This window comes from Salvelinus alpinus, chromosome 16 (assembly GCF_045679555.1).
Source record: "Salvelinus alpinus chromosome 16, SLU_Salpinus.1, whole genome shotgun sequence".
Taxonomy (NCBI): Eukaryota; Metazoa; Chordata; class Actinopteri; order Salmoniformes; family Salmonidae; genus Salvelinus; species Salvelinus alpinus.
This window is the reverse complement of record NC_092101.1, coordinates 21,061,709-21,081,549: the sequence shown is the minus strand read 5'-3', so window position 1 is coordinate 21,081,549 and position 19,841 is coordinate 21,061,709. Positions and strand designations below refer to the sequence as shown.

The window sequence follows — 19,841 nt, the reverse complement described above, 5'->3', positions numbered from 1 at the left end:
CCAAGACCTCAGAAAAAGAATTGTAGACCTCCACAAGTCTGGTTCATCCTTGAGAGCAATTTCCAAATGCCTGAAGGTACCACGTTCATCTGTACAAACACTAGTACGCAAGTATAAACACCATGGGACCATGCAGCCGTCAGAACGCGTCTCCTTCCTGAGCGGTATGTCTCCTAGAGATGAACGTACTGTGGTGCGAAAAAAGCAAATCAATCCCAGAACAGCAAAGGACCATGTGAAGATACTGGAGGAAACAGGTACAAAATAATCTATATCCACAGTAAAACGAGTCCTATATCGACATAACCTGAAAGGCTGCTCAGCAAGGAAGAAGCCACTGCTCCAAATCCGCCATAAAAAAGACAGACTACGGTTTGCAACTGCACATAGGGACAAAGATCATAATTTTTGGAGAAATGTCCTCTGGTCTGATGAAACAAAAATAGAACTGTTTGGCCATAATGACCATCGTTATGTTTGGAGGAAATAGGGGGACGCTTGCAAGCCGAAGAACACCATCCCAACCGTGAGGCACGGGGGTGGCAGCATCATTTTGTGGGGGTGCTTTGCTGCAGGAGGGACTGGTGCACTTCACAAAATAGATGGCTTCATGAGGAGGGAAAATTATGTGGATATATTGAAGCAACATCTCAAGACATCAGTGAGGAAGTTAAAGCTTGGTCGCAAATGGGTCTTCCAAATAGACAATGACCCCAAGCATACCTCCAAAGCATAAGTCCAAACATGAACAAGCTGACAGCTGTATAGCAGAAGTAGCCATTATGGCCACAGAGAGATACCCATCTGCAAGAATTATAATCCTGCCAATGGGAAGCCAGCAAATAAGAACACCACAGCCTCGTACTCAGAGTCCAGCCCTCCGCCCAGAGAGACCATCACTTTACCCAGAGAGACCATTACTACACCCAGAGAGACCATCACTACACCCAGAGAGACCGTCACCTCACCCAGAGAGACCGTCACTTCACCCAGAGAGACCGTCACCTCACCCAGAGAGACCGTCACCTCACCCAGAGAGACCGTCACCTCACCCAGAGAGACCATCACCTCACCCAGAGAGACCATCACCTCACCCAGAGAGACCATCACTTCACCCAGAGAGACCATCACTTCACCCAGAGAGACCATCACTTCACCCAGAGAGACCATCACTACACCCAGAGAGACCATCACTATACCCAGAGAGACCATCACTATACACAGAGAGACCATCACTATACACAGAGAGACCATCACTACACCCAGAGAGACCATCACTACACCCAGAGAGACCATCACTACACCCAGTGAGACCATCACCTCAACCAGAGAGCTCAGCTCTCCACCCAGAGAAGCCAGAAACCCTGAGACCAACAGTCCAGCAAGACAGTTATGCTGAAATGGCACGAAGAATATGGCACCCTGCTACAGCCAAGCTAAAACAGATAAGGCATCATCTGCTGAACATAATCTACTCAAAAATACATTAATTCCTTCTTTGTTATTATCAGAAATATAATTATTAGAAATACAACCTATTATCATTATGAGTTCAGTTTCAGATAAGCTACCAAGGAAAGGGTTAAAATTTGCACATAAATATAAGTAGTCGCAGAAACAAAGTTCATGAGATTAGTAACTAGCTAATTTTAGATAATATTAACCAATCAATCAAATGTATTTATAAAGCCCTTTTTACATCAGCTGATGTCAAAGTGCTATACAGAAACCCATCCTAAAACCCCAAACAGCAAGCAATGCAGATGTAGAAGCACAGTGGCTAGGAAAAACTCCCTAGAAAGGCAGGAACCTACGAAGAAACCTAGAGGAACCAGGCTCTGAGGGGTGGCCAATCCTCTTCTGGCTGTGCCGGGTTGAGATAACAGTACATGGCCAAGATGTTCAAACATTCATAGATGACCAGCAGGGTCAAATAATAATAATCACAGTGGTTGTAGAGGGTGCAACAGGTCAGCACCTCAGGAGTAAATGTCAGTTGGCTTTTCATAGCCGAGCATTCAGAGTTAGAGACAGATGGTGCGGTAGAAAGAGAGTCGAAAACAGCAGGTCCGGGACAAGGTAGCACGTCCTGTGATCAGGTCAGGGTTCCATAGCCGCAGGCAGAACAGTTGAAACTGGAGCAGCAGCACGATATAACGTCTATAGAAAAGACAGGAATGTCCAAGGGGGAGGTGTTGCTGTATATATTCAGAGCCCTATTCCTGTAAAGCTCAGAGAGGATCTCATAACGAATGAAGTAGAAGTGATGTAGTTCAGGTTCACCTGCCTCATCAGAAGCCTCTTCTTTCAGGTGCTGCTATAGGCCAAGTGCAAACTGCCAGTATCTGGAGAACGTGTGTGTGATGTTAGATAAGGTCTATGATGCTATTTTCTTGGTAACCTGAACAATAACTGGTTGTCATCTAGTTGTCCTCTCAAGAGGAAGCTTCTTAATGTGACTAATTGTAACGGTCGTCATAGTCGTTCTCCTCCTCAGACGAGGAGGAGCATGGATCGGACCAACACGCAGAGTGGGTAGTGCTCATGATAATTTATTAAATCGAAACTGAACACTAACATGAAACAAAATAATAAAATGAATACAACCGACAACAGTCCCGTGTGGCACGAATACAAACACGGAACCAAACCCACGTGAAACCCCGGCTGCCTTAGTATGATTCTCAATCAGGGACAACGATTGACAGCTGCCTCTGATTGAGAATCATACCAGGCCGAACACAAAATCCCAACATAGAAAATCACACATAGACAAACCCACCCAACTCACACCCTGACCAACTAAATAAATACAAGACAAAAGAAAACAGGTCAGGAACGTGACATAACCCCCCCCTTAAGGTGCGAACTCCGGGCGCACCAGCATAAACTCTAGGGGAGGGTCTGGGTGGGCGTCTGTCCATGGTGGCGGCTCTGGCGCTGGTCGTGGTCCCCACCCCACCATAGTCAAACCCCGCTTCCGTGGCCTCTTCCCAATGGCCACCCTCCATATAAACCCCATTGGATTAAGGGGCAGCTCCGGACTGAGGGGCAGCTCCGGACTGAGGGGCAGCCCCGGACTGAGGGGCAGCCCCGGACTGAGGGGCAGCCCCGGACTGAGGGGCGGATCCTGGCTCTGGCGGATCCTGGCTGGCTGGCTCTGGCGGATCCTGGCTGGCTGGCTCTGGCGGATCCTGGCTGGCTGGCTCTGGCGGATCCTGGCTGGCTGGCTCTGGCGGATCCTGGCTGGCTGGCTCTGGCGGATCCTGGCTCTGGCGGATCCTGGCTGGCGGCCCTGGCGGATCCCGGCTGGCTGGCGGCCCTGGCGGATCCCGGCTGGCTGGCTCTGGCTGGTCCCGGCTGGACGGCTCTGGCTGGTCCCGGCTGGACGGCTCTGGCTGGTCCCGGCTGGACGGCTCTGGCTGGTCCCGGCTGGACGGCTCTGGCTGGTCCCGGCTGGACGGGGCTTTGAAGGCTCAGTACAGACGGGCGGCTTTGAAGGCTCAGTACAGACGGGCGGCTTTGAAGACTCAGTACAGACGGGCGGCTTTGAAGACTCAGTACAGACGGGCGGCTTTGAAGACTCAGTACAGACGGGCGGCTTTGAAGACTCAGTACAGACGGGCGGCTTTGAAGACTCAGTACAGACGGGCGGCTTTGAAGACTCAGTACAGACGGGCGGCTTTGAAGACTCAGTACAGACGGGCGGCTTTGAAGACTCAGTACAGACGGGCGGCTTTGAAGACTCAGTACAGACGGGCAGCTCTGACGGCTCGGGACAGACGGACAGCGCTGGGCAGGCAGGCAGCTCAGACAGCGCTGGGCAGGCAGGCAGCTCAGACAGCGCTGGGCAGGCAGGCAGCTCAGACAGCGCTGGGCAGGCAGACAGTTCAGACAGCGCTGGGCAGGCAGACAGTTCAGACAGCGCTGGGCAGGCAGACAGTTCAGACAGCGCTGGGCAGGCAGGCAGCTCAGACAGCGCTGGGCAGGCAGGCAGCTCAGACAGCGCTGGGCAGGCAGACAGTTCAGACAGCGCTGGGCAGGCAGACAGTTCAGACAGCGCTGGGCAGGCAGACAGTTCAGACAGCGCTGGGCAGGCAGGCAGCTCAGACACTGGCTGCGCTGGAGAGGAGGAAGGCTCTGACAGCGCTGGAGCTGTCAGGGAGCAACTGGAGAGAGAAGACGGAGAGACAGCCTGGTGCAGGGGGGCTGCCACCGGAGGACTGGTACGTGGAGGTGGCACCGGAAAAACCGGACCGTGAAGGTGGACACGCGCTCTTGAGCACCGAGCCTGCCCAACCTTACCAGGTTGAATGGTCCCCGTAGCCCTGCCAGTGCGGCGAGGTGGAAAAACCCGCACTGGGCTATGCTGGCGAACCGGGGACACCATTTGTAAGGCTGGTGCCATGTACGCCGGCCCGAGGAGACGCACTGGAGGCCAGATGCGTTGGGCCGGCTTCATGACACCCGGCTCGATGCCCAACCTAGCCCGGCCAGTGCGGCGAGGTGGAAAAACCCGCACTGGGCTATGCTGGCGAACCGGGGACACCATTTGTAAGGCTGGTGCCATGTACGCCGGCCCGAGGAGACGCACTGGAGGCCAGATGCGTTGGGCCGGCTTCATGACACCCGGCTCGATGCCCAACCTAGCCCGGCCAGTGCGGCAAGGTGGAATAGCCCGCACTGGACTAAGCACGCGTACTGGGGACACCGTGCGCTTTACCGCATAACACGGTGTCTGACCAGTACGACGCCCTCTCACTCCACGGTAAGCACGGGGAGTTGGCTCAGGTATCCTACCCGGCTTTGCCACACTCCGCGTGTGCCCCCCCCAAGAAATTTTTGGGTCTGACTCTCAGGCTCCCAACCACGTCGCCGCGCTGCCTCCTCATACCAGCGCCTCTCTGCCTTCGCTGCCTCCAACTCCGCCTTGGGACGGCGATATTCCCCTGGCTGAGCCCAGGGTCCTTTGCCGTCCAGGATCTCCTCCCAAGTCCACGAATCCTGTGTCCTCGGTCTCTGCTGCTGCTGCTGTCTGTTCCCACTCTGCTTGATCCTTTTCTGGTGGGTGTTTCTGTAACGGTCGTCATAGTCGTTCTCCTCCTCAGACGAGGAGGAGCATGGATCGGACCAACACGCAGAGTGGGTAGTGCTCATGATAATTTATTAAATCGAAACTGAACACTAACATGAAACAAAATAACAAAATGAATACAACCGACAAGTCCCGTGTGGCACGAATACAAACACGGAAACAAACACCCACCAAACCCACGTGAAACCCCGGCTGCCTTAGTATGATTCTCAATCAGGGACAACGATTGACAGCTGCCTCTGATTGAAAATCATACCAGGCCGAACACAAAATCCCAACATAGAAAATCACACAGACAAACCCACCCAACTCACGCCCTGACCAACTAAATAAATACAAGACAAAAGAAAACAGGTCAGGAACGTGACACTAATGCCTATAACATGACCCAGGTTAATCACACAACACTAGTGTATACCAGGAGTGTTGGATTTGTGACATCCACTTGTACTTACCATATATTTACCAATGCTGCAGAGCTTTGCTCCAGAGCAATATAATTTCCCTATGACTCTAGTGACCATAACATTGTGTCTATAACAAGGAAATCCAAAGTAACAAAGGCAGGGCCTAAAGTTATTTATAAAAGAGATCATACAAAATGTTTATTTTGTTGAAGATATAACATTTTTTTTATGTTGGAATCCAGATGCAGCTTTTGGAGTATTTGTAAAATTATTCTTGCTAATTGTGGACAAGCATGCACCTGTTAAGAAAATACCTGTGAGAACTGTTAGAGCCCCCTGGATCGATGATGAATTGAAAAATGTTATGATTCAAAGAAACTATGCAAAAAAAGGTTTTGCAAACAAGTCAGGCTGCTCAGATGATTGGTTGACATACTGAATATTTTGAAATTTTGTGAATAAAATAAATAAAGAAATACAGTGGGATCCAAAATTACTGGCAACCCTGACTGGCAATGCACAAACAATACTTTAAAATATAAACAATATAATTATAGAGATAAACTCAAAACACCAACATCCTTGCCAGAGGTGGTTGCACTAAGTACTAAATGAGGAGTGCCAATAATTATGAATCGTTGATTTTGGTTAAATGCATTTTGTATTAAATAATTGTATGATTTTGGTGGGTTCCATTGAAACATTAATAAAGTACAGTATTTCTCATGTTGGTATTTTGAGTTTCTCTATAATTATATTGTTTATATTTTTTAAAGTATTGTTGGTGCATTGCAAGTCAGGGGTACCAGTAATTTGAACCCACTGTATATACAGTGCCTTCGGAAAGTATTCAGACCCCTTGACTTTTTCCAAATTTTGTTACGTTACAGCCTTATTCTAAAATGTATTTAAAAAATCCCCCTCGTCAACCTACACCTACAATACCACATAACGACAAAGCAAAAACTGTTTTTTAGAAATGTTTGATTATTTATTACAAATAAAAAACTGAAATATCCCAATTACATAAGTATTCAAACCCTTTACTTAGTATTTTGTTGAAACACCTTTGGCAGTGATTAAAGCCCAGAGTCTTAGATATGACGCTACAAGCTTAGCACACCTGTATTTGTAGAGTTTCTCCCATTCTTCTCTTTAGATCATAAGCTTTCAGGTTGTATGGGGAGCGTCGCTGCACAGCTATTTTTAGGTCTCTCCAGAGATGTTCGATTGGGTTCAAGTTCGGGCTCTGGCTGGGCCACTCAAGGACATTCAGAGACTTGTCCCGAAGCCACTCCTGCATTGTCTTGGCTGTGTGCTTAGGGTCATTGTCCTGTTGGAAAAGGGAACCTTCGCCCCAGTCTGATATCCTGAGTGCTCTGGAGCAGGTTTCATTAAGTATTTCTGTACTTTGCTCCTTTCATCTTTCCCTCGATCCTGACTAGTTTCCCAGTCCCTGCCGCTGAAAAACAGCCCCACAGCATGATGCTGCCACCACCATGCTTCACTGTAGGGATGGTGCCAGGTTTCCTCCCGACGTGACACTTGGCATTCAGGCCAAAGAGTTCAATCTTGGTATGATCAGACCAGAGAATCTTGTTTATCATGGTCTGAGAGTCTTCAGGTGCCTTTTGGCAAACTCCAAGCGGGCTGTCATGTGCCTTTAACTGAGGAGTGGCTTCCGTCTGGCCACTCTACCATAAAAGCCTGACTGGTGGAGTGCTGCAGAGATGGTTGTCCTTCTGTACGGTTCTCCCATCTCCACAAAGGAACTCTGGTGCTCTGTCAAAGTAACCATCGGGTTCTTGGTCACCTCCCTGACCAAGGCACTTCTCCCCCGATTGCTCAGTTTGGCCGGGTGGCCAGCTCTTGGAAGAGTCTTGGTGGTACCAAACTTCTTCCATTTAAGAATGATGAGGCCGCCTCCCGAGTGGCGCAGTGGTCCAAGGTACTGCGCCACTCGGTACCCGTTCCAATTGACTGGAGACCTAAATCAAGCAGTGTAAAACAGCAGTCGGTGAACACACAAAGCAAAGAAACCGAAGTGGCGGTTCTAGACCATTTCAACTGCGGGGGCCAAGCTGGGGCCAGTTGTACTGTTAGAGTGGCCAGTTACATTAGACGTTATTGTCGTCATTGTTTTCTTCACTGCATTGCAGGCATTAGCAGGCAAAAGACCATGTTCATAATCATCATCGTAGCCACTGTCTAATAACGGATGTAAAAAAAGAACATAGCAAAATTTAGTTATGTAAAAATTATTTCATACTCCACATTTAGGGGGGCCATAAGGGGGTCCAAAATTGTTGTCACCCCCCCCCCCCCAACCCGATCAAGGTTCGGAGACACCGGTCCAGGGGCGGCCAGTAATCCATGCACTGACAGCAAACTAACTCTAATCTAACTAAAGGACCAAGAAAGAATCGACACACCAGTTAAACCTGCCAAAGAGACAACAGAGGTAGTCCACGATCTCAGCAAGGCCCACTCCGTTAGGTCAAAACACATTATATACTGACCACTAAACGAAGAAGAGTTCCGATCGATGCATGTGCGCAAGTGCCAGGGCAATCCTCCACTAGGAGCGCAGGCCCGAGACCTTCATGGCGCAAAGATAAAAGAAACTCACTCAACACTGCAGCATTTGCGCATCCTGATCAAGATATTTGGAGGTAGTAACTTAATTATTGCCATGAAGCATCAATTAAACATCTTTAATAAGAAACAGAAATCCGAGCAGGACTATAAAAATGACATTAAAACGGGTTAGGGATTTTTTCATCTTAGTTTTTGTCTGTAAGGCTATCAAGATACTCAGCGCCAAAGAGATTAAGAAGTGTCACCAGAAACAAACCATGACTACAGCCACGACGAAGCAGAATGGAGAGGTCAAACTTATCAGCAATGGCAAGAATCATGGAAAAGTACTTGATCCAATACAATATCGTGCGCCATTCTGTTGCGCTCAGTGAAGCAATCATCAAGAGTGCACCTGCCAGTATCCTATGTCAAGACTACGGTTACCAAAATAAGAGTAGCACACTATATATTAACTCCCAAGTAATTTATTGGGTAAATCACCAAAGTTTTGGCATCACTGTGCCTTCTTCAGGACTACGGTAACCACCATGGATTACCGACCCACCATCAGTGCGCATACGACTACTCGCCTGTTTGTCAAACTCAAATAAACCTGTGTCATTGCGCTGCAGAGCACCCTGCCTCGTGCCATACCTGTGCATAATGGTGAGGACTCACACTACTTACTGTTCGTTAGAAGAAGCAGACGCACAAATCCTGTGGGGCCTTCGATAGAGCACTTCTCTCAATGTTCTCTGTGGAACATAGATTGACTTCAAGAACCACTAGAGCCATGCCAAAAGTAAGGCATTTCATTGACAAAATGAACAAACTTGTTTACATTTAGAAGTTAGTTATATTTTATTATACTCATTATTAACAAAGTTAAAGGGTCATGTTAATAATTGGATTGTACTACCTCTGCATACATTTTCTCAGATAACCTCAAAGTACCAGATACCCTGTTACCAAGTTTACCCCCTTATAACCATGATACAAAGTCTCAACCATATTACACTAGCCCTATTGTTAAATGACATAATTCCATAACTTAGATTATTCTCTATTATGACCCATGTCCTATAGGATCTCTTCACAGTTGAAAAGAGGAATGTAAAAGGACAGCTGTTAGAGAATAGACAGGGATAATCCTCTGTTTAGATAGTTGCATAGCTTGCGGCTCTGAAAAATGTAATGGAAGGGAATTGTGCATAAAACATGTAACTACCATAACCTTTAGAGATGTGTGCCCTCGAGTTAATTTTCTCCCGCAATGATTGTCATGAGCAGATCTTGTAGTGTTGATCATAATTATCTAAGCAGTGTTGTAACGTTCAACAGTAAGCATTGTACCAGTATTTTTCTCTTCCTACAATCAATGGAGCAATAGACCAAAATAATAACAATCCACTGTGTTATGCGTCCGTCAAATCAGTGACCTCACAAATGAATGTGAGCATTGATGGACTAAAAAGTAATGGGAATGAGGATCAGCAACAGTTGAGCTGTGGGATAATACTAAAATATAAGTAAAGAAAGTGTTATAAACTAACTAAAAAATCCCAACCACTGAGAATATGTACATTATGTGAGTGCAGTTCTTTTTTGTAACAGAAACATTTCATGAAGTTGTTAACACAACACAGCTGTACATGACATTAAGAGCAACAGATTTAGTGTGTGGATACTGTATGTTCCTAAAGGGCCAAGGTTGTGGGATTGTGCAAATAGAATACTGTATGATGATCACACCATACACAATCAAAACACTGCATCATGCAGTTAAAACAGAACAGCGACTCAAATCATGAACCCCTGTCAACCAAGCTACAATGGAGTGAATACACATGCTAAAAAGTAAATTATCTAAAATGGCTGCATGAAATGTGACCGAATGCTACATTTTTAAGCATGTTTAACAGCTGAACATTTTGTATTACAAAATCATCAATTATTGTTATTTTCATACACAGTATTTTAATTGTAATAAATTAAGGCTTTATTGTATTAATATCCTATTTGCATATTGGATGTAATTAACTGGTCTAAAAAAATGAATAAGTTGAATGGAATCACATAATAGATAAGGAAGTTGACGTGGATAAGAATAAATCTCACTATTCAAGGAATGTCCATTAATAAATATCAGGTAATAGGGAATAGTTGCGGTCCCAGTAGCCAGTGGAGAACAACCAGTCCTGGTAGCCGTTGTGGGGATTCTGATCCTGATGAAACCACCTGGAGATACAGAAGGGATACAGTGAGCATGGGTGGGTAGGGGGTCAGGATTTCATCATGTAATTTTATGAATGAGAGTTAGTATCTACATTACATTTAGCATTGCATAAGTGAAAAAAACAGTATGTCTAAAAAGATAATCATGCATTGGTTATGTGTAATAAATAGTCAGTGGGTGTGTATGCAATTATTTCCAATTTGAGATCAGAACTGATGCATGCACAGTATGTATTAGCACCAGTAGATTACGCTACCACACAACAGTTTGACAGTGCAGAGCACATGTAAGGCACACCATAGAAGAGCAAGCAACTCAAACCTGGGGCCAAGGGCAGGGTTTCTTCACATCAAAGCAAAGGTGCAATACAGAGAACATGACAATGGAAGAGAAAAGTAGGACTTTGCATTAGTATAAAGCAGTAAACCAGATACCAAAGGAGAAATTGATTAAATGAAGGGATACCCTATAAAAAAAAATATTGGTGTACATTGAGAATATAACAAATTAAATTGTCAAAACATGTATTTCTCTCAGTCTTACTTTGTTTTCCACTCGTCATCAGATTTGGAACGGGTTTTGCGTGCAGCTCTCTGTTTCTCTTCTAGCCTCTTCTTCTCCTCACTTGCAAGATCTACAAGGAGAACACAAGGGGTTTTCACTGATCTACCTTAGATTAACTGTGCACTCAGTGCTAAATCTACAGCACCAGGTGTCACAGGAAGGCCAAGAAGATCATCAAGGACCTCAGCCACCCGAGCCACAGCCTGTTCACCCCTCTACCATCTAGAAGGCAGAGACAGTACAGGTGCATTAAAGCTGGGACAGCTTCCATCTCCAGACCATCAGACTGTTAAACAGTCATCACTAGCTGGCCTCCGCCCGGTATCCTGCCCTGAACCTTAGAGACTGCTGCCCTATGTACATAGTGTCATTGAACACTGGTCACTTTAATAATGTTTACATACTGTTTTACCCACTTTATATGTATATACTGTATTCTAGGCATGGCTCATCGTATATAACTACTGCTGTACAACCTTTCCTTTTCATATGATCTATACACAGTATATGTATTGTTGTGTCTTTTTTGCGCTGTTGTCGATGCCTAACACTGTTTGTACCATGTCTGTGCTGCTGCCATGTTGTGTTGCTACTGTGTTGTTGTTGTGTTGCTGCCATGTTATGGTCTTAGGTCTCTCTTTATGTAGTGTTGTCTCTTGTCATGATGTTTGTTTTGTCCTATATTTTTAATCCCAGCCCCCATCCCCAGCAGGAGGCATTTTAACCGGTTTGTTAGGCCGTCATTATAAATAACAATTTGTTCTTAATTGACTTGCCTAGTTAAATAAAAGGTTCAATCAAATAATACAAAATAAAAATGACACACCATTTTTATACATATATATATATATATATATATATATATATATCCAGACTCTGCTATTGATCGTTCTGATGTCTTAATTTCTTGTACATTTTTAAAAATGTTTATTTTTGTATTGTTTTTGTACTGCTAGATATAGAGCTGCACTGTTGGAACTAGAGACATAAGCATTTTACTATGGCTGCGATAACATCTGTAAATCTGTGTACACGACCAATAAACTTTGATTTGAAACCAAGTGTTTGCAGATGATACACAAGCACGTATCCTGATTCTTACCAATATCTCCGTTCTCCATGGCTCGTATGTCGGGCCTCAGCCTGCAGTCTGTCTTTGGGATGAGCCCCTCCATATCCTTATCCAGCTCATTCAGTTGCATGGCAAACGACGTGAAGCTGTACATCTACAAATATACACAAACATTTTGTTTTTCCAGGACTGAATATTTCAATACAAAGCCATGAAGACTGTAAAATTATGCTTTATGATCTTGAGGTTTCTAAGCCTCTGCATCTTTGTATGCTTGAATACACCATCCATCTAAACAGGAGTGTTTTCTTATGTGTCTAACCTCTATAGAGTTTTCTGGTCTTGGGGCTATCCTCCACAGGAGCTGGCTGCCTGGGATCACCTCTACGGTGTCAGCCTCTGGTAGGGGGATCTCCTCCACCTCCTCACCAGAACCCTGAACAACAGCACAAATGCATTTATCTTTATTTAATCAGGGAGTCACCATTGGGACCAGGGTCTCTTTGACGAGGGAGCCCTGCATATACAATTTCATAAAATACATCCAAACTCTAATGCAGGAACACTCCACTGAAGCTCTTCTACTACGTAAGAGTTGTCATAACACAGTACATTTTAACATTTTACACTTTCAACATGTTTAACTTGACACCCCAGCACATTACATTCTTGGGATTAACAAAAACCCTCAGGAATGGAGAACTCAAAAGTATTTGTTCGCCATGTAATGGGGATTACATGAGTTTATGGGGTATACACACCCGTTTACATACACACACTTGTTTACATACACACCTGTTTACAGCTTTTCTTTTCCTCTGCCCTCTTCCCACTTCTCTTATGTGCCTCCAATGCAGCAGAATCCACTATGTACATACACTCTGTCCACTTTCCATAGAGAGAACATACCTTCTTTTTGCTTTGCCAAAAACACAAATACTGTCGGTTCAAATACTGCAGACATCACTGACAATATGGCAACATGCTGGAGAAATATATGAAAAACGTGAGGTACTTTGATAGGCTGGCTAAATCAAAGCCGCCACAACATTAAAATCATACCTTTTGTCCAGAATGTAGCCTTCAACTTTGTGCAATTCCTTGCCAAAAAGGCCACAGGGTTTGAAATTCAGACAGCATCTTTCTCCAGTTCTGTGAAAAAAAAGCAAAAACACCATTTCATAATTTCCCCTTTCATTTTTGTCATACTTCCTCATTCACACATTGCACTTCCTATCTTAGTCTAAACATGTGAGAGTGTTTCCCTTACTTGTGGTTGAGCACCTCCATGTTGCCATACTGCTCAATCCACAGTTGCCCCACAATGATGTTGTGGACGCAACATGTTGGGTTTGTCCATGTGTAGGCCTCATTATACCTGGAAGTACAAATAACTAAAACAACATGTCTTTGAACAATACATTTTGGCTTCACACAGACAACATGACAAAACATCACAACTATTGTTAGTGCATGAATGAGCATGTTTACCTGGGCAGCTCCAGTGTGATGATGCCTTTGGGTTCAGCCTCCACGCTCTTGCCCCAGAACTTGAGTTTGGGGTAGATGGAGCCGTGGAACACAAAGTCTTTCTTCAGGCCTTCGGCGTGGAACGCACTGACTGGTGGGTGGTGGCTCACCTGCTCTGAGATCAACCTGAACCCCAGGTCTTCTCTGCCAGAGAAAAGGGTGGGGATTGGGAGGGTAAGAGTAGTAACCAATGCTGTAAAATAGCTGGCTCAACACTTCTCATCCTCCAAATAAATCACCAGTCCTAGAGATGTACTCCTCCCTCACTCTTACCTGACCAGTTCGTAGGTCTCTCCCAGTAGCGGGTTGAAGGGTTTTCCAGTTCTCTCCCACTGGGAAGCCACAGCAGAAACAGCAAACGCTGCCACACACTGTCAATGCAAAACAGATTACTTGATGTAGAGACTTTATTACTCTTTTTCCCCCTACATGCAGTATGTGTGTTATACAATACCTTTCTATGCTTGTTGCTCTCAATGTGTACCAAAAAGTTGACAAAAATAAATCAATAATCAAACCCGTGTTCCAGATCATTTCTCTTGTGTGTACCTTCATCCTCTCTATGGAGTCAGAGGAGGCGTTGGCCTGGTGGATGAGGTACGTGTGCTCCATGTACTCTGTCAGACGCTGCAGGAAGCTCAGGGGCTCATTAAAAATCACTGGCATGGTAATCTTAGACAGCTCCTGAGAGAGAACAAGAGAAAGAAAGAGAGAAAACGAGAGCACAAGTAGTTGTACTACGTGATTCCCATCTTCAAACCATTAAATAAGAAAGTCTCTTGGAATGAGGAATAAGCAGTTATGCAATGCACCATGGAAAGGTTGCATAATTCAAACATCCCATAGGCTCATCATAGCATAACAAGCTATAGCGAAACAATGAAATGTAATGGTGTAAATGTAAATACTAGTGTATACCGTTTTAAAATGCACACATACATCCTACTCAGAGCATCAATTAGTCCATACAGAACCCAAAAAACCTGAAGCACTGACATTTAATCCGTTACAGTACTGGGCCATAGCTAAACATTGAACAGGATTAGTTTTCATACTAGGGTTCTGTATGTATGTATGTATGTATGTATATATATATATATATATATACACACACACACACATATTACCCTCCTCGGCTACTGAACCACATTCCACATCAGGATCATGACATGCTAGAGCCTGTACATGCTCTAAGCGGTAGCCCAAGAAAAGACACATATTGTTGTATAGATGTACGTTACTTACTGAACAAAACATCAGTATAGGATTGACTGAGCTTAATACAGGGACTATTATGGCCACAATAAAGCAGAATGCTAGTTGGTAGCTCACCATGCCAATGCATTTCCTCAGGATACTCCAGATGCTAAAGTCGTTTCTGGAGAACATGGGTGCTGGTAAACTTGTTCTGGAGTGAGGGACATCATACACACACACATAAAAGGTAAATGTACAAATGACACAAGTACCACTGTGCGCTCTGTTGACTTTGACTCTACCCTTATGGTACAGTGATCTGCGTTTCATTGGATTAGACGTGTAACAGATGCCATTTCACTAATGCAGGAGTCATATCTTATTCAGGACAATATAGTCTGCTGAGTGCAACAAAAGCCTTCAGTTTTGTTTCAGGCACGTGCAGAGCGGACTATTGGACTAAGGCCCAGGTCTACAATCAACACCACTATACAAGGTGTCCAGTAGCCAGCCATGGAAATATCTGATCCTTGAGGCCTTCACTGCTACTCTATTTATGGTTAGAGTAACTTGACCAACACATGTACATTCATATGAACACCTACATTCAACATAAATTCTTGCTCACACAAAGACAGCGGAAGAAGATAAAAACATGTGGATACTCTAGTTCACACATCCCATTTAGTGAATATGCTATTTAATTCACTTCCTAACTGCCAGTCTGGTTGAGTTTGGCTATTTCAACCACCACAGGTTGTTGTTTTTTCATGTTTCTTTCTTTAAGACACTGAATGAGACCGAGTGGAAAAAGCAATCAAATTAATGGCCATCCCAAAAATCTGCCCTCCACTCCTACACCCTGATCAGCCTCCAGACTGAATGGACCAGTGAACATAGGATCCTACCGAGTTCCGATTACTGCATTACATTGTGACCTCAATGTTTAACTGGTCCTACAGGTTGCTCGGCCTTCTCAATGAGAGCCTTTCTCCTGCCTGGACGGCTCGCTAAATTATTCACTCTGACTGACTTGGCAGGAACAGGGAAAACCCTAAAAATAACCCATAGGTATGATCCTGGCAGTCTAGGAACACAAGTAAACAAGCAGTAAGGTAAAGAACAAGACTTAGCTTCAGGAGCTGGAAGAAACTCCACCTCTGAATTGAGTTAGTTTTAAAAAACACTAATTCATTTTTTACAGAAAGGGTTTCTCTCAAATGGAAAGTCAGGGACAAAATGTTCATTAACAAACAATAAAAATATGACTTTAAAAGTTAAGGTATTGTGCAAAGAGGCAAAGTGACTTTTCTTTCCATGTTTAATCCAAATCGGAAGCTTCTACCTTCTAGTAAAAACAGCTGTGTAATGTAAACAGGACGCTTGTCTGTGTGTGCTTGGATGTAGGGTGGATGGGATAGAAGCTGGGTGGGTAGGAGGGGTGTGTCAGGGGGGCTCAGCTCACCTGTGCCTCACGATCACATTGGGTTGGGACTCATCCTCATTCTGATGGTGATCCTCTCGAGACATGTTGGTGGGGCTGCTGTGCTCGCTGCTGAACAGGACAGAGCCTTCCTCGTCGAACGAATGGCTGGCCACCGTCTCAAAGCCGCTCAGAGAGTGCTCCGATTCCGAGTCTGAGAGGGAAAGGTATAAGCAGGCATGTTGTAAAGACAGGGACTAGAAATATGAGGGAAAGTGCTATGAATGACTGCATGTCGCTATCGGCAACTGACACTTTTCCCTGAGCCTCCCTAAAGCCCTGAGGGGACAAACCTGATCTCTGGATAGAGTTGCATTTAAAGTGCCCTGAACCAACAGATGAAGGCATCGGTCAATCGATCATTACAAAAATCCTAAATTTCATCACAGGCCATCTTGTAAAGGACTGTTATAAGCATTTTCAAAGTTGAATACTATATTGTAGGAATGTAGGCATTGCTCAACTGCAACTAAATTGGTGCACACACTACATTCAAACAAGCAAGTCATCTTAGCACAACATGTAAACACAAAGATCATAAAATACATGAACAGCTAAAGGCATCAAGAAAATAATCCGTGTCAAACAGGTGAGACAAGTTCTCTCACTAAATCAATCCGATCGTAAATTAAAACAAGCCATACTCACCAGACACAGCGTCGTGGAAGTCATCCTCACTGAGCGCGCCCTGTGGAGAGGAGCCTGTGACAACGGACTGCTCAAGTTCGTGGTGCTCTGTAGCCAGAGTCTGTAACGCTTCAGACAGGATCTTATTCTTCTCCACCTCCTGCTCCAATTTCAGACTGCGCACCTAAACCACACACACACACAATAATTAATAATCATACAGTATATGTTTGATGGCACTTCATGGCCTACAAATATCAACACTGAAAAGCAAGTTATAGTATACAGTGAATAGAGTATAGATATCAGCAGAGATCTCTGTACGGATGAGAGGACCTAAATTGTGTAGGTATGTAGACAACAAGATTAGCATACTAACTGATCACTCTTATTACTGTGCTCAGATCAGCAGACAGACGTCACAGGGCCAGAGTGAAGCAGTGCTGAGAGGAACAAGACCTGTTTGGCTGTAGTGGAGGACAGGTGCCTGAAACTTGCCATCTCAAATGGCTGTCCAGAGAACATGATCCTCTTGGAACAGAGGAGATCAGATGACCACAATAGGCAAGGAAATGGCCAATTATACATACTAGTTACTTGATCTTCTGTGAAAATACAATACATAAAAATATACTTTTCTAGAACTGTTGATTGTTGAATCCTGGCCATCGACCACTTCCTGTTGCGTGGCACAAGTTTGTTTAGTTTTGATTGTAGTGAGAGCCGTCAACATGTTGTAGCTAGCTCTCCTTCCCCTCTCCCCTTTTCTGTGTCCCAAATGTGTAATTCGCACTCTGACCTGTGAAAGTTTTAGCTAGATAGCTTTCGCTACTAAAAGGTAGCGAACACTGAGGTATAAGGGTCAAGTGCGGTGTTGTTGAGGTTTGTTAAAACAGGACAACGTGCGTGGATCACTGCTATGAAGGTCTGGCTACATTTCACTTCAGGTAACGTGAACGTGTTATTTGATTAGCTAATATGCTAGCTATCGGTGTCTGAAGGCCAAGCTAAAGCTGTCTATTCTGTTAAAAGCCGTCTATGCCACCCAAAAATAACTGTGCAACAGGAAAATAAATGTGATTGTGGGTTGCTGTAACATCTCTATCTAGTTAGCCAGTAGCTAACTCTTGACTAGCTAACATTTGAATAGCTAATTCTGTGAGACACAATAGCTACATCCATGTATTGTTGTTAAGCTACCATAGATGCGCTCTGTGCAAACAACCGATACAGCTTTTTACCCCCAAAGCTGACGGGGTGGCTTGTCAAGTTAACCCAGTAATGGACCTTGCGCTAACTAACTAAGTATCATAGAGGACTTGGCTACATTATTTTATAGTATTAGGCTTAACGTTAGATACGGTAGCCAGCTAGATATATTGAAATGCTAGCCCATAATCATAAGCCTAATGTCTCTACTACTACAGTTCAGTTCCATTCCCATGTTTGTGTTGCCCGGGCTGGGGCTTAAACCAGCAACTTTCCAGCTGCTGGTCTACCTCACCAACCTCTGTTTCTCAATCCTGGTCCTGGGGACCCAAAGGGGTGCGTCTTCTTATTTTTGGCTTCACACTACACAGCCAATTCAAATGATTAACATATCTAACGTTGATGATTTGAAACAGATGTGTAGTGGTAAGGCAAAAACAAAAATGTGCACCCCTTTGGGCCCCTAGGACCAGGAAACACTGCTCTATGGCTAGACTACTACAGGAGCAATGAATACGTGTGGTGCCATGACTACAATGGTTCAAGCCCAGGATGACAAAAAAAAGAAATGGGTATGGAATTGAACTGGCAGCTGGAAGGATTCCTTGTACCATCTCCTGCCATTGTGTCCTTGAGAAAGGCACTTAAACACCCCCCCACACACAATTGCTCACCACCTAGGGGTGCTGCACTGCAGGGTGTTGGGAAAAGCAGAAGACACATCTGTTCTAACCAGTGGACAATAAAGTGTCTATTCTGTTCTTGTCACAAGATGACTCAAGATCTCTACACCCACACTGCTGTTGTCTCTACTGCACATGGATTCCTTGTATTGTACTACACTGCCATTACGCTATGTTTGGATACTATTTAATTGTGTTATGTAAATTATTCTGCATCTTCAGAACAAAAACTTTTAGTTCATTACTATGCCTATTATTACTATGAGTATTAATGTGAATTATTTGTTTATTGTGAAAGATTATATTAGTCTCAAATGATCACAATCACATTTTAACATGTTTACTTTGTCAACAAATGAGAGCTGAAATGAGAGCTACAATTATACCTTTGAAGATGGGTTAAATGGAATACTAACTGCAATTTCACCACTATCCAGGCCAAGTAGCCCACGTCCTCTGAAGTGTCTGTCTGGCTAGCTCCGCCTCCTCCATACACTGACTAGGCTACATGTAACGCCGCTTTTCCATTTTTCTAAGTAGACTTTGTTTACTTTTCTGCTTGTAACTTGCATTTGACATGTTGCGTTCTCTGGGGGAGCTAGCTATCCCCCCGGATGTAGAGTGGGGACGGGCGTTTTAAATGAGTTTGTTATTGTTTACATTCCAAAAAAAGGTCTATACCTAAAATATACCACATGACCATACACCTTCTCCTTTCCAAAATCTGAATTTCTTGGATCCATTGAAACACTGTGGCTTGGCTGGTACTTCTCTGCATAAAGCCAGATATATGAGCCCAAAAATTTAAATAACTTTCAAGAGACAGCAAGGATAGAGTTTCTGGTGAGGGCAACTCAAAGTCGTGAAGGTAGATACACACACCACAGTGAACTACAGTACAGCTCAACTGTAACCAAGGCTGGGAATTGATGGGAGCGGAAGCAGACTTACAGATAACGTAAGGTAGCATATAGACAAACAGCAAGATGTCTCTGAGGACTTGGTAGAATTCTGTCTAGGCCTCCACTAAGATCCACTGAAACATCTCATTCAATGTCAAAAACTAAACAGCCTGAATGTAATGGATTAATTAACAGTAACAGCACAGGCAGTAAGTAACTACTTTAGGACCAATCTGCTCAACAGTTTTATAATGAG

The 19,841-nt window shown here is 44.4% G+C and overlaps 1 protein-coding gene across 5 annotated transcripts in view; it reads right to left on the bottom strand.

Moving 5' to 3' along the window:
* Nucleotides 1-8,918: 8,918 nt before the first annotated feature.
* Nucleotides 8,919-19,841, bottom strand: part of osbpl1a (oxysterol binding protein-like 1A) — a 25,892-nt gene continuing 14,969 nt past the window's right edge. For 3 of the 5 annotated variants that reach the window (XM_071345345.1, XM_071345344.1, XM_071345343.1), the window contains exons 16-29: nt 16,813-16,975; nt 16,147-16,318; nt 14,817-14,892; nt 14,034-14,168; nt 13,758-13,855; nt 13,446-13,628; nt 13,225-13,332; nt 13,017-13,106; nt 12,750-12,873; nt 12,277-12,390; nt 11,985-12,108; nt 10,862-10,952; nt 10,616-10,660; nt 8,919-10,320 (exon numbers count right to left, since the gene is read on the bottom strand). In XM_071345345.1, the coding sequence (XP_071201446.1) occupies nt 10,218-10,320; nt 10,616-10,660; nt 10,862-10,952; nt 11,985-12,108; nt 12,277-12,390; nt 12,750-12,873; nt 13,017-13,106; nt 13,225-13,332; nt 13,446-13,628; nt 13,758-13,855; nt 14,034-14,168; nt 14,817-14,892; nt 16,147-16,318; nt 16,813-16,975 (1,626 nt within the window). In that variant the 3' untranslated portion in view covers nt 8,919-10,217. The remainder of the gene's footprint in view (nt 10,321-10,615; nt 10,661-10,861; nt 10,953-11,984; nt 12,109-12,276; nt 12,391-12,749; nt 12,874-13,016; nt 13,107-13,224; nt 13,333-13,445; nt 13,629-13,757; nt 13,856-14,033; nt 14,169-14,816; nt 14,893-16,146; nt 16,319-16,812; nt 16,976-19,841) is intronic. The other 2 variants (XM_071345346.1, XM_071345347.1) reach the window with 2 other exon arrangements.